At 49.5% G+C, this 15,123-nt stretch overlaps 2 protein-coding genes across 2 annotated transcripts in view; one reads left to right on the forward strand and one right to left on the reverse strand.

The window, feature by feature from the left end:
• FBXL16 (F-box and leucine rich repeat protein 16) overlaps positions 1 to 15,123 on the reverse strand; it is a 51,369-nt gene that overhangs the window by 14,598 nt on the left and 21,648 nt on the right. The window contains exon 2 of the mRNA XM_083152588.1: positions 6,250 to 6,963. Within this exon, the coding sequence (XP_083008714.1) occupies positions 6,250 to 6,951 (702 nt within the window). The 5' untranslated portion in view covers positions 6,952 to 6,963. The remainder of the gene's footprint in view (positions 1 to 6,249; positions 6,964 to 15,123) is intronic.
• The window catches only part of WDR24 (WD repeat domain 24), a 135,986-nt gene continuing 123,133 nt past the window's right edge, over positions 2,271 to 15,123 (forward strand). Inside the window, exon 1 of the mRNA XM_083152585.1 lies at positions 2,271 to 2,382. The gene's annotated coding sequence lies outside the window, so the exon portion shown is untranslated. The remainder of the gene's footprint in view (positions 2,383 to 15,123) is intronic.

The raw sequence follows: 15,123 nt of genomic DNA on the forward strand, positions 1-15,123 counted from the left end.
AAGTTTTTTATTTTATTTATTGTGCCCCCCAGCTACCCCGGGAAGCCCTAGACATGCGGCTGGATATATGAGACCACATAGTTTTAGGGAAATGTAGCCAGGGATATACGAGGGAGGGTCGGCCCCGGCTTCAAGGGTAATTCCATGTTTTATAGTGTCTGTGTTCATGTTCTATTATCCTGACCCAGTTGTGAGTATTCATTATCAGCAGCGCTAAACTGTATCAGTCGCTGTGACATCGTCAATACGCTGCCTGTAGCCTGTGCTGGTGTAGCTGTTGCCTAATAGTTGCTCGCTGGTGGACACATGACAATCCTTCATTTTTTGGAACTGGGAGGGGGAGGGGCAGCAATGGGCAGTGATGGGGGGAGAGGGAGACCAATAATGTTGTGTCTACGGGTATCCAGACATCTATGTTTTCTCCTGCCTAAATCTGAATGAGGCCCATAGTCACTAATGGTCTCTAAGGCAGGCCCGGCGACAAGGGGGGTCTAGGGGAACAACTGTGACGGGCCCCACAATTCTGAGGGGCCCCAGAAGCAGACAGGGGTGTAGGGAGGGGAGGGTGGCTCTGTAAGAAGTCTATTTATACCCACGGCTAGGGCCGGCTGGACAGTAAAGCTCCAGCTCCGCCTTCTTCTCCGCAGCCCCCACTAGGTCTCAACTTATTCCAGGCCAAAGAAATCAATTACCGATTGTCATGTGCATGAAAGCAGCACATCGGCTCTTGGCTTGATTGTTGGCTCTGGCCTGTATGGCAGAGAGGCTGATATACAGCACTCTGCACCTCCAGGAGCTCCCAGGCTGAAGCCTGGAATCAGCACTGCCAGCAAACTGCAGTATCGTCTGACCCTCACCACTTGCAGCAGGTACACCTACCTTTCTCTCTGATACCTGCCCCCTCTATCTGTTGCTCAATGTCCCCTTCCCCCTGAGCCCTGCCCCCTTCTCTCTGATCCTCCATGCACACTTCTCTCTGAGCCCTGCCCCCTTCTCTCTGATCCTCCATGCACATTTCTCTCTGAGCCCTGCTCCATGCCCCCTCTCTCTGGTCCTCCATGCACACTTCTGTCTGACCCCTACCCCACTCTCTCTGATACCCCATGCCCCCTTCTCTCTGAGCCATGCCCAATGCCCCCTCTATCTGACCCTCCATGCACACTTCTCTCTGAGCCTTGCCCGATGCCCCCTTTCTCTGATCTTCCATGGCCCCTTCTGTCTGCCCCCTGCCCCACTCTCTCTGATCCTCCATGCCCCCTTCTCTCTGAGCCATGCCCCATGCCCCCTCTATCTGACCCTCCATGCACACTTCTCTCTGAGCCTTGCCCCATGCCCCCTTTCTCTGATCCTCCATGACCCCTTCTGTCTGCCCCCTACCCCACTCTCTCTGATCCTCCATGCCCCCTTCTCTCTGAGCCCTGCCCCATGCCCCCTCTGATCCTCCATGCCTCCTTCTCTCTGAGCCCTGCCTCATGTCCCCAGAGGTGAGGCTGTCTGCGCTGGGGGCAGCCATTATACGGTCCTTCTTGCCACCAATACTCTCACCCTACGCCCCTGCTCCACACCACTACTAGCTTGAGGGGGTGGGGGCCCCCAAAAATATTAGTGTATGGGGCCCCAAGATTTCTGTTGCCGGCCCTGCTCTAAGGACACAGGTCCTAGAGGGTTAACCATCCATGAATTCCAGAGTACAGATATATGCATTCCCAAACTGGCCTCTACTCTACTAATCATAGCTTCAGAAATCGGGATATGTAAGAAAGTTACCCAAACCATTCACTTAAAATTCTGTGCATCTGTCATGGCCACCATGTGCATTATGGGATTTATCAACTTGACCCCTTTTGTAGTAAAGACTCCTTCCAATGCTGATGGTAAAACCATTCACTACTGATAGCCCTTTGTTATGTTAAATATTTTTAGTAGTGAAATGGTTAACCTCTACATGACTCATCAACCACAATAACTTAACATGCCCGTGTTATTGTGTCCCCAGACCTAAAGGTCTGTCTGATTAGACTGCAGGTGCATGTTGTTTATATGGCTCTATAAAAGTCTCTGCATTTACCCAAGTTTGTCACTGCCTTATTGGAGTGTCACAGTGCTGTATGACTGTACAGTATGTGACCCAAGAAAGATTGATACTGCTGTTTATCACCTTTTATCACTTGTATCCTGTTATTTCTATATATTTATTTTATATATAAATAAAAGTGAAAACATTTCTATATATGTGTTCTTCATAGACTCCTACTATGATCTAGGGAGCCTGTTCTACGCATGACACTGGATGGATTTCAATGAAAACTTCCCAGATTGGTAACATTGGATCCCAGAAAACTAGGGGGTTGGTGTCGGTTGACCTCACAGTGGAATGCACCGGTAAGAACTTTGACCCAAGGAAGCCTGTTCTGTGGGGATGCGTTCGTATGGTCGACAGTACAAAGGTCTACATACGGAAAAAAGGTTGACATGCATTTGGCCAACATAGACAAAATGTCGACACAAATAAATGACATAAATAGCCAAAAACTGAAATAACTGAATGACATAACCATAAATCAGTGAACAATAACGGGCAAAACTGGAGGTGGGAAGACAAAAATAAAATGTTCTGTCCCCTTAAGTCTTAGAACGGCAACACTGAAACTATTAAGCCCATCTCACAATGGAAAAGTGATTATAAAACGGAACAGACAAAAGCTGAGGATAAGAGCTACACCCGAAAAAACAAAAATGACTCCTCATGGGTGTGTTGTTGGAAGACTTGTTAAGCTACTAAGTATTTTAATACATGCACAGTTACATGCAACTCTTTGATGACTCTTACACCCGAGTCACACTCAGGTTTTTGGACACAGCTTCAACCCGGGTGTGACCCGGCGCTTGGAACCTTTTACATCGGCTGCTGCCCCACCTGCACGCCCCCCCGGCAGAGGTGGTTACTTAGCTGGAGCTTGGAGATTACATCATCTCCAATCGCTGTAACCGCCGATCTCTGGGTAAGCTGCTGGGCTGCCCCCAGCCACCGTGCACCCCCTCCCAGCCCCAGTCTGCGAGGTGAATGGATGCCACACACAGGCATCCATTACCTGCTACCGCTGCTGTCTGCACAGTGCAGCAGACAACAGCGGATGTTGTGTGTGCCCCCGGCCCAACCTGCAGGAGCTCCGGTCTGGAGTTTGGGCTTCACCCATTTATGTAAACGGGACCCAGTGTACCTCTTTACACTGCCCTCTACCCAGGTCCTAGTAGTGTTCAACCCAGGTCAGCACCTGGGTAGAAGTCCAGTGTAAAGGAACACAGCTTGACCCATTTACACTGCTGCTGACCCAGGTCTGACCCGCTGCTGACCCGGATTTTTGCAGCGGTGTAAAAGGGGTATTAATAAGTTCAAAATTGAAACCAGGGCAGCGCCGGGTATGTCAGCTTGTCAATAAAACCTAATCTGGCAGTGGAACCAACGTGTGTACTATCTACTGGCTTCCGTCTGTTACGCACCTGCTGGCTTGTAGGTAGCTACCAATAAAATAGTAATATGCTAATCTCTGCACCCCAGAAAATCAGTTTATACCCCAATAAATACCGCTATAATTTTCCCCACCTATACAGTATCTACATGTAAGGATGTGTCTTCTTCATAAATTCCTCAAAAAGCAACACCCCTCTCCAATTTGTCTTCACTAGACCCCGTGCCCTGTCTGCACTGTCATATATATCAAACATGGATACAGGAATACTGACAGTGTTTCCTGAGTATGAAATTAAAACGTATACTGTAGAACACCCAGAATATATACATTTACCTCTGGGTATAATTTACCTTACTCGCCACAAGCATAATATTACATGCACTGATGTTGCGGTCATTGTGGTATTTTATAGGAAATATATCACTGCCATAATTCCAGTTGTTGTTGGTTTCGTTTACATGCTGTACAGCTGTGGCGGCCATTTTGTGAGCATTCAGGTGATGAGTTCCTTATAGTGATGCATGGCATAAGTGTTATCCTTTATTAAGATGCCATAGTACTGTATATAGGAACATTCTGAAGGGGCCCCTGTCCTAATGCGTCTAGAGCAGAGGATCTCAAATGCAGTCATCAAGCCACCTGTGCCCAAGCTTGGTTACCCTTAAAACCTGGACCGTAAGGGTGACCATGTTTGATGTTCTAGACTAGAGACACCTCTCTGCAGCAGTTGTGTACCATAGCGGTGCCCTAGTTTATTCTATGATCCATAGTAGTGAAATAGTTAATATTATGTCAGTATACATTATGGGCGGGATGTATTAATATACTTCGCCGACCGGCCGCCCCGATGTCAGCGCATATGTGCACAAATGCGGCTGGCATCACAGTGCGGTGACGGAGGCACCCCACCTGTAATCTCCTGCGTCACCTCCCTGGCGCCTCCTCCTCCCTGATGCCGGGACAGCTCAGCGTGGCTGTCCCCTGCACCTCCTCCTCCCCCTGCAGCCTGAAGGACGTCTGGCTGCCTTGCTAGGGGGAGGAGGGGTTTACCTTCCGGGTCGAGGAGGACCTGCAGCAGGGTAAGCTGGAGGGAGGGAGAAATGGGGTCGGCGGAGGTGGTGGGTTTGCGGTGGAGGCGGCAAAAAAAGAAGGCCATAGGTGGCGATACCCTGCTATGCGGTGATGCGGCGGCTGGGGATTTATACATTAGGAAATGCGGTAAAACCCCCGAAAACAGGGGTTTTACCGCATTTTTAGCTTAGCACACTTTATGTCACACAGTATACCCAATTCAGATGATGACATACAGTGCCCCCAGTTCAAATTATACCACACTATAGTGCCAGCACTACATAGAGTGCCACAGTAGAGTGCTTCAGTTCATACTATGTAATGTTGTAGCGCCCTCCGGTAGATTTTATACCACATTACAATGAGCAGGTCCAGGGACATACCTAGATATATTGTAGGCCCCACGGCAAAAGGGTCACTATGTATCATCCAGTGGTGATATATAATATGCACCCTACACTTATGGAAGCTACACCCCTTTATATAACACATGTAACTGTGACAGAGAAGGTGGCCCCTCTCAGCTCTGGGCCCCATAGCAGCTGCACCCCCTGCACCTATGGTAGCTACATCCCTGTATATAACACATGTAACTGTGACAGGGAAGGTGGCCCCTCTCAGCTCTGGGCCCCATTGCAGCTGTACTCCCTGCACCTATGGTAGCTATACCCCTGTATATAACACATGTAACTGTGACAGGGAAGGTGGCCCCTCTCAGCCCTGGGCCACATAGCAGCTGCACCCCCTGCACCTATGGTAGCTACACCCCTGTATATAACACATGTAACTATGACAGGGAAGGTGGCCCCTCTCAGCCCTGGGCCACATAGCAGCTGCACCCCCTGCACCTATGGTAGCTACACCCCGTGTATAACACATGTAACTGTGACAGGGAAGGTGGCCCCTCTCAGCTCTGGGCCCATAGCAGCTGCACCCCCTGCACCTATGGTAGCTACACCCCTGTATATAACACATGTAACTGTGACAGGGAAGGTGGCCCCTCTCAGCTCTGGGCCCCATAGCAGCTGCACCCCCTGCACCTATGGTAGTTACACCCTGTATATAACACACGTAACTGTGACAGGGAAGGTGGCCCCTCCCAGCTCTGGGCCCCATAGCAGCTGCACTCCCTGCAGCTATGGTAGCTACACCCCTGTATATAACACATGTAACTGTGACAGGGAAGGTGGCCCCTCTCAGCTCTGGGCCCCATAGCAGCTGCACCCCCTGCACCTATGGTAGTTACACCCTGTATATAACACATGTAACTGTGACAGGGAACGTGGCCCCTCTTCTCCTCTTTCTCCCTCTCTATGGGCCTTATTTTGGTTCATTCTTTCTGACAAAATCCTTCTTAGATGGGCAAAACCATGTGCACTGCAGGGGGGCAGATGTAACATGTGCAGAGAGAATTAGATTTGGGTGAGTAATTTTGTTTCTGTGCAGGGAAAATACTGACTGCTTTATTTTTACACTGCAATATAGATCTCATTTTGAAGTAAAACCCCACCCAAATCTAATTCTCTCTGCACATGTTACATCTGCCCCACCTGCAGTGCACATGGTTTTGCCCATCTAAGAAGGATTTTGTCAGAAAGAATGAACCAAAATAAGGCCCAAAGTTATGATATATATTCCCCTCAGTACTGTATGATAGATCAGGAGTGGTGTAACCAGGGGGACACTCCATCACCAACCATCTCACCTCTAAGCCAGCATCGGTGATCGTTGACCGCTTTAGGCTCACAGACTTCACCCCCTTCTTCGACAGAGGATAGTTGTCAATGAACTCACAGATATCCAGGTCCGACACCCCAACCAAACAGAACGATTCAAACCCACGCACAGCAAATCCCTGCAGATTGACAAACTCCTTCTCCCCTGTGGGCAGGACATTGTATAGTTCCTTGGCATGGAGGACAGGGCTGAGGCCCACCCAGAACCTGGGCTGGTAGAGTACCCGCCTCCATGTCTTGCAGACCTGTGCAAGGACACATTTCTCACAGGCCGAGAAGTAAGAGAAGAGCCGGTTGAGTATCTTCTCATCTAGAGCCAGATGACAGTCATTCCCCTGACCCTGGATCAGTGGACCCTGGACTCTGTCCAATGAGGGTCCACATGGTATTGATGCATTTTCCTCTCCAGGGCTGAGGCCCAAAGGGATGTTGTGGGTCAGGGGTGGTGGAAGTATGGGCAACACTGATGGGTTAACATGCTCTGGGTGCTTGGGGAAGGCCTGACTTAAGATGGATGGCACAGACGGAGGCTGGCAAATCCGGTTCTTGACTGCTGGTGTTCCTTTGGTGATGCTGGCAGATCCCAGACCATTGGTGGGACCAGGAATCTTCACCAGCCCATTACGTGGCAAGCACTGGGCCTTGGTGTCACCGTTGGTTGTATTAGACATGTTTTCAACTCACTATAAAAAAAAAGAAAGAACCATTGGTCAATAGAAAATATATATTCAGTTGTGTATATATATATATTGATGTGGCCATGCTGCCTTGCACACGGCTGCCTCTCCCTCTCACACTGCTGGCTCTCCCTCTCACACTGCTGGCTCTCCCTCTCACACTGCTGGCTCTCACACCGCTGGCTCTCCCTCTCACACCGCTGGCTCTCCCTCTCACACCGCTGGCTCTCCCTCTCACACCGCTGGCTCTCCCTCTCACACTGCTGGCTCTCACACCGCTGGCTCTCCCTCTCACACCGCTGGCTCTCCCTCTCACACTGCTGGCTCTCCCTCTCACACCGCTGGCTCTCCCTCTCACACCGCTGGCTCTCCCTCTCACACTGCTGGCTCTCCCTCTCACACCGCTGGCTCTCCCTCTCACACCGCTGGCTCTCCCTCTCACACCGCTGGCTCTCCCTCTCACACCGCTGGCTCTCCCTCTCACACCGCTGGCTCTCCCTCTCACACCGCTGACTCTCCCTCTCACACCGCTGGCTCTCCCTCTCACACCGCTGGCTCTCCCTCTCACACCGCTGGCTCTCCCTCTCACACCGCTGGCTCTCCCTCTCACACTGCACGCTCTCACACTGCACGCTCTCCCTCTCACACCGCTGACTCTCCCTCTCACACCGCTGGCTCTCCCTCTCACACCGCTGGCTCTCCCTCTCACACCGCTGGCTCTCCCTCTCACACCGCTGGCTCTCCCTCTCACACGGCTGGCTCTCCCTCTCACACTGCTGGCTCTCCCTCTCACACTGCTGGCTCTCCCTCTCACACCGCTGGCTCTCCCTCTCACACCGCTGGCTCTCCCTCTCACACTGCACGCTCTCACACTGCACGCTCTCCCTCTCACACCGCTGACTCTCCCTCTCACACCGCTGGCTCTCCCTCTCACACCGCTGGCTCTCCCTCTCACACCGCTGGCTCTCCCTCTCACACCGCTGGCTCTCCCTCTCACACGGCTGGCTCTCCCTCTCACACTGCTGGCTCTCCCTCTCACACTGCTGGCTCTCCCTCTCACACCGCTGGCTCTCCCTCTCACACCGCTGGCTCTCCCTCTCACACCGCTGGCTCTCCCTCTCACACCGCTGGCTCTCCCTCTCACACAGCTGGCTCTCCCTCTCACACCGCTGGCTCTCCCTCTCACACCGCTGGCTCTCCCTCTCACACCGCTGGCTCTCCCTCTCACACCGCTGGCTCTCCCTCTCACACCGCTGGCTCTCCCTCTCACACCGCTGGCTCTCCCTCTCACACTGCTGGCTCTCCCCCTCAATGTCCTGCCTCTCAGCATACCTCTGCTGCCTCTCCCCCTGGCTCCTCTGGCGCTGCTGCTGCCTGTGACTGGCCCACTGCTCACTCTGTCACCTGCTCTCACTGACACTCCTCTCCCAGACATTCCTCCTCTCCTCTCCATGCTTCTTACTCCATTTCAAAGGTCAAAATGGCACCTGTGCCCCTTTATATAGGGGGTGTGATGCATATTGTAGGGAACTTAGGTGGGCCAATAGGTTAGGGGGTTATTTGGCATACGGAGGCAGTGTTGTAATTCGCATTCCGGTTGGTCAGAAAATCGCACATGATACATATATATAAAACATAAGCAATCTTCATTTATCAGTTGAGAAAAAAAAAATTGGTCTAAGGATCCAATTGATACCCAATCGCAGGGCTGAGAATTCGCAGCTATGCGTATGATTGGGAGAGCGTACTTGTGCGCGGTACGCTGCGTGCATGCAAAAGGCCCCCATCCGAACTAAGCCATCACTGGCCATTTGCAAGATGATTGACAGCCGGTGGACATTTGTAGGCGGCGCACCGGCATTTTGTGGTAGTGCCAATGAAAACGCAGGCGTATAACAGCTGTGGAAAAGGAAGGGCCACTGATTTCAGCAGTGAGCCCGATATCCCATGGCCATCGCAGGGCGGAGTAAGTCTTGGCTTACGCAATGCTGCAAAAAGTTGCAGCCATGCAATCAGATCTGAATTGGGCCCTTGAAAAGCCGCACATTCCATTTGCACACAATTCCACATAAGCTCCATAATCTCCATTGGTTAATGCAGGCTTTGTAACCGTTTGAGCGCTGACGTTGCTGTGACCGATCCTCGAAATACCCGCTAAAAATGCCAGCGTCGCTCACAGCTCTTGGAATAAATAAAGACAAATGCAGCCGAGTGAATTCATTGAAGTTTAGTTAAATATTGCACCGAAAAAAGTCGCTGTGAGCAGTGCTGGCATTTTTAGTGGATATATTGAGGATCTGTCGCAGCCACATTGCCACTCATATAATAAAAAGGTTTGCTTGGCAATTGTCACACCTATTTTGACAAATTCCCTTGGCACTCAAAGAGTTAAGGTACTTCCATGTTGGCTCACAGATCCATGGACTTGCACTCAAACCCATCAATGCCCCTACACTTGTGTAACATCAGACAGGAGCAGGTGGTCTGTAGAACTACAGTATCTCTTGTGGTTCTGCATTTCCTATCTCCGCTCTCTGCTCTCCATGGTGCTGAAACCCCAGTTCCTGTCTCTGGACACTGCTGTATCCTGCAAATCTCAAACATCTGCCATTGATTTCCACAACACAGTTCACTACCCTGCTATTACTACACTGTTACTCTGCCACAATCCTCTACAGCGCTGTGCAGTCACTGACCGCTGTGATCCACACACTGCAGAACGGTAGTGTCTAGATCCCATGCAGTTTAGGTAATTTTCCCATCATGCCCTGGGTCCACGTATACCTGGAGGGGGAATATAAATCTGTGGCGAGCGAAGCGAGCCACCGTGCCCGAAGCGTGCGAGCGTAGCGAGCCCGCGAGGGTACAATGCTGCAAAAATAAAACAAAATAAACGACACCTACATGAATTACACATAAATTTAAAAACGTTGTGAGGGCATCTAACAACTTCCGCCCTCACTGAACGTCACTTCCTGTAAGCTATACTGCATGGGAACTAGTCTCTACCACTGCAGAACAGCTCGCTGACACTGGGCAGACATTTTTAGTGAAATGCCATTGAGTAAGAAACATATTACTATGCCGCGAAAAAGTCTATTTTTAAGCCTTAATTGGCCAATCGCTGGCGCCGCGCAGGATAGCTGTCACGGAGCAGATAAATAATGCATGCCATAGTCTATAGATATAACATGTAGGCTCACTTAAGGCAGGGATGTGGGAACAGGCAGAGGAGAGAGGTGTTGGATCCTCACGGAGCTTGGGCTGTTGCACCAGATGCAGGATTAACCCATTTGGTGCCATAGAAATATATATAGACGCTGCGTATGGAAATTGAAGGCTAGCCTTTGCTAGTTCCATTCATGCAGACAGCTTGAGCATGCACACAGCGTACGGTGCACATGTGCGGTCATCTGATTATCGGCAGGCATACAGGCCTGATTCCCATAGTAGTGGCACAATGCTGAGAATGGAATTTTACCCACAGCGACCTTCTTCAGGGCGTAGGCACCATTGGGCCGTGTGTTGGCGTACCGGGCAGAGGGGCAGATGTATTAAACCTTAACAAGAGAAAAATGCAAGGGTGATAAGGAGAAATAAACGTCCAGCCAATCAGCTCCTTAATGACTTTTTTCAAATACAGCCTGTGACATGGCTGGTAGGATGTGATTGGCCGGAGGTTTATCTCTCTTTCTCACGCTTGCATTTATGTCTTGTTAAGGCTTAATACATCTGCCCCAGAGTTACATCAGAGGATAACCACGTGCTCGGCCTGTGTCATTTCCAGTTATTCCCCGCTGAGAGATTATTCAGTTTCGCATTACTCACATTACACCGGCATGAACGTGTGGGGGAGCCTTACATGGACACTGAACCGTAGCACCGTGTCCCCTCACATAGCTCACTCTGCTAGCCATGCTTCCGGCACGGTGCCTCGCTGCGCTCCGCACACTATTCTCCCACCACGCCCTAGGGAATGGTAGTGCAAAAACCAGTGAAAAACCCCATGTTGACCTTTTGACTGTTGACCTTGCCCATGTCGACCTAATACTTGTGTTGACCTAATGACCTGTCGACCTAGTCTCATGTTGACCTAGACCCATGTCGCCCTTTCTGCATGTTGACCTAATGGTGTTGACCCAATGCTTGTTGACTCAATGGTGATTGACCCAATGCTTGTTGACCTAATGACCGTATGCAGTTTAGAATTAGGCATCATCCAGCCCAATTCAAATAGGACAATTTGCTGTGAAGGGAGGTGTAATTAGCAAGCCACTGTTTATATTCTGTGTTTTACCCACCGAGTCACTTCTATAAGGCAGTAGAGGCTTCTGGGAAATGTAACTGTTGCAACCAATGGGAGTAAATACAGCAGGACAACAATAAACTGACTATCAGTGCTGGATTGGACTTTTTTAGTCAGCATGCAAATTACAGTGGTGAATGCCTTGGAAGTGATCATCCAACCCCCCCGTCCCATGTGCCACCTACTCTCGCCCGATCACAGGCAGCATAAATAGGAAGAGAAAGGAGCTTGTAACAGTTTTCTCCTCTGTCGTTTGATATGGCAGAGACAGAATAAGGTAGGCAAGCCCTCTTCAAAGCACTGAATTGGACCTGTACAAACGTCCCTTTTGTCTTCACAGCACGGAGGCAGCCATGTTGTAGTCTAAACCGAATCACGGTGTCCTGTTAGTGGTTTCCGGAAGTGACAGGTCACATGCTAATTTAACAGTGGCCCAGAATACAAAATGGCTGCCTTCAGAGCATCGGCGATGTGATGTGTTAGCAGTGAATTGTTAGTCTTCATGTATATTGGTGCAGTTCACAAAATGGCTGCCTATGTGAGTTTACTGACAAAATATTTTATTGTCCCTGCATCAACTAAAAAGGGAGAGCACCCTCCTCATATTGTGGTTACGCTGGTGGCAACAAAATGCTCCCTGCCTGCACAGTACGGCGACGTGAGAACTTGTGTTACCTTCCCTCACACTTTATGTAACATTGCTTATGCAATCACTAATTTCCATACAGCTTTTACACATTATAATGGCTTCTAAATGCGTAAGAAAAGTAATTATGTAACAACAACGCCCTGACAGGATCACTAAACCAGCTTCCTAAGTGCAGCGTATTATAACAGTTCATTGGTGCAAAACAAAAATATATAGACCAATAAATTGTTAAATTGAATGTTGGGTCGTGTAATGACACGTAGCACCAAGTGCCTCCTCGGGACGGGCGGCTGACATCACATGACAAAATTCGGTTTCCTTAAATCCAGGACTAATTGACGGCTTAGTTATTGCAAGACACAAACAAGTACTGTACAATACATTCATGATGTAATTGTTATGAGCGATGTGTGCGCATGTGATTGCAGTTACAGTCACACGCCAGCGGATGACTTACACAATGGGTAGTTACTTCACCAGTGGGGTTGCTTTATTGATATTTAGCAGGTTGAGCCGTACTCACTGTTACATGCACACTGGTGATGGAGCGGAGTAGGGTGTCATACAGTGCACCGGTTATGGTGCTGGAACATGTTGCGGATTGCAGGTAATCAAAAGACTCTCTGGAGTTAAGTTGGGGACTTCTGTCTCCCACCGTGTCACACTACACAGTCCCAAAACAAGACGACCCAATAAAGATCCAAGTGGCCATCTTGGAGTAGGGCATGAAGCCTCCATGGAGATAAGGAAGATTGGCGTTTGGCTTCCTACAAACAGTATACAATGTGCACACAACTGATAGATGATCCCAACACTATGACAGTAAAACTGTGCGACCAACCCCACCCATGATAGGAGGCCCCTAGAACTGTGGGGCCCCAGGACAGCAGCCCAGTGTGTCTATACGCTAAGATGGCCCCTTTACCAGGTGCAAACCCACATCCTGCTTCTGGGATCTCAGAAATGGAATCTGCACCTGCTTCTGTCCCCCAATGCGACTTTCAGCAATCTGCGCATGCGCTCACGTGACAGTGCATGTGTGCATCGGGCCCCTGGCAATGCAGGTCTCGGGTATGGACAATGCAGGCGTATCCGGACCGTTTGGGGGGAGGGGGGGGATCTGTGTGTCATGCAGCTGCAGCGACCCGAAAAAAAATGTTTTTACAAAATTTTGCTAAACTTCACAAATTACAACTCATGGTGAATCTCGCCCTATGGAGCCAAATGCACGAATATGCACACACCCCCTCGCATGCTAGTGAGAGGAATTGACAATGTTACGCCCCTCTATGCATCCAGCCCTGGCCCACCGGCTGAGGGAATAATGGCTCTGAGGAACCTCGGTAAGTACGTCTCAGTCATTATGCAGCAGTATCCGCTTTTCTTATTAAGTAACGGCACATTGTCGCTAGCATGGTATTACATTTGATTAATGACTTCTTACTATACTCTTATAGGGTTGTATTTATTGGCACAGGAAGGCTGAAAGTAATGATTAATGGGCAATGGCTGTGGTAAAATTAGTTTTGTATCGAACTCTATTTCTCATAGGACTCCTTTGGCAGAGAACGGGTTCACTATTATCAAATATGGGAAAAGACTCATTGTAATAATAGACTGTTACTCCCAGTCCTGATGGTGGTGGAGAAGAGTGCCAGGCCCGAGAGATGGGACTAATGACTTACCTCAATGGCAGTCAACAAGGCTTCTATTGGGTTACCCACCGGGCCCAAGCATTGCACTGTATCCCCCTATTTCCCCATGTGCAGTAAGAAAATGGCCACTGCCCCATTTTTCTGGAGACCTGCTCACGTAGAGTACATTGTGGCACAGTGCTGCTGGGGAGAGAGGAGGGGACAGAATCAGACCCTTAATATATATAGCAACCAATCAGAACCTACTTCTTTGTTAGCACCTTCTGGAAGATAATAGATAGATTCTGATTGGTTGCTATGGGCAACACCCCAGCTTCGATAAAACTCCAGTCTCAGTAAATGTACCCCAGAGTCGCTGCGCACAGGGCCGCCTAGACAGGGCAGCCAGCTCCGTGATGCAGGGGAAGTGGTCGCCGGTGTGCCAAGAAAGGGGCAAAGCAGGGGTGGAGCTATGAGGGTAACTTGTTGTTTTGGGGTGTGGCCAATGCAATTGCATCATCACGGTCACGCCCCCACATTGAAATGCCAGAATTAAAGGCATTGCACAGCGATGGGCGGGGCTACAATGACACGATGGACGTTATTTGGTCCCGCGGACCCCCCCACCGAGGGGGGTTTCGGAAGACTGGCAGCTCTGCAGGGGACTTGCTCCCCCCCCTTTCCCGGTGGCCGTGACGGCACTATGGGTGCGCAGTATGACTGCCCGATAGACCCTCGGAGGATTATCTACATGTTATTTGTACATCACTAGATGTCATTAAGAGTTAAGAAAACAAGTGAGGATTCAGCTAGGACCTGGCTGGTAATGGGTGTAGTTACAGTTGTTGACACGGTAATAGGCAATCCCTGGGGGGTGGCCCTGTCACTGTGCAATCATGAATAGCTGCAGATTTATATAGCGCATCTGTTCCTAGGAACACATATGACATGTTTTCTTTGTATTGGTTTTATGGGTAATTATAAATTCATGATGTCCTACCCCACACCCTTCCTTTCGTCCTAACCCCAGTGAATGAGGGGTTGTTACATCATATCTCTATACTGGTTGCCAACCACAACTTCTCCACTATCAATCTCCAAGATTATAATTTTAAATACACACATATATATATATATTCTAAAAAATAAGAGAAGATATAAAACATTCTACATCAAACCCCCCTGCTGTTCCTTTTACTTGTTGCCACAGGCGACTACCTACATACTTACCTACAGCATGCTTAACGCAGTCCAAGTAAAATGACAAGTAAGGAGACTGTAAAACATTTCCCAGCGAGACAACAAATTATATGTTTTTATCTCATCTTCCCCTGGCCGAAATATCATCTGGAACTGACGCCTATAATTTCAGAGACCTGAGCGAAGTCTGTTGCCTGGCAACAGCTTTAACATCCCCCATAAGATCCGTGCTGTCATAAATTGGAATCAAAAGGCAAAGAGCCACTTACAGCGATGTGTCAGCTCTACCTGCCGAACTGCGTCCCCAAAACGACGATTTACATTTCATTGTGAGTCCTTCCCCGCGCATTGAGTACAATGGTGGCTGAGTGGTTGCA

Source organism: Crinia signifera, chromosome 7, assembly GCF_055691185.1.
Source record: "Crinia signifera chromosome 7, ASM5569118v1, whole genome shotgun sequence".
NCBI classification, from domain to species: domain Eukaryota; kingdom Metazoa; phylum Chordata; class Amphibia; order Anura; family Myobatrachidae; genus Crinia; species Crinia signifera.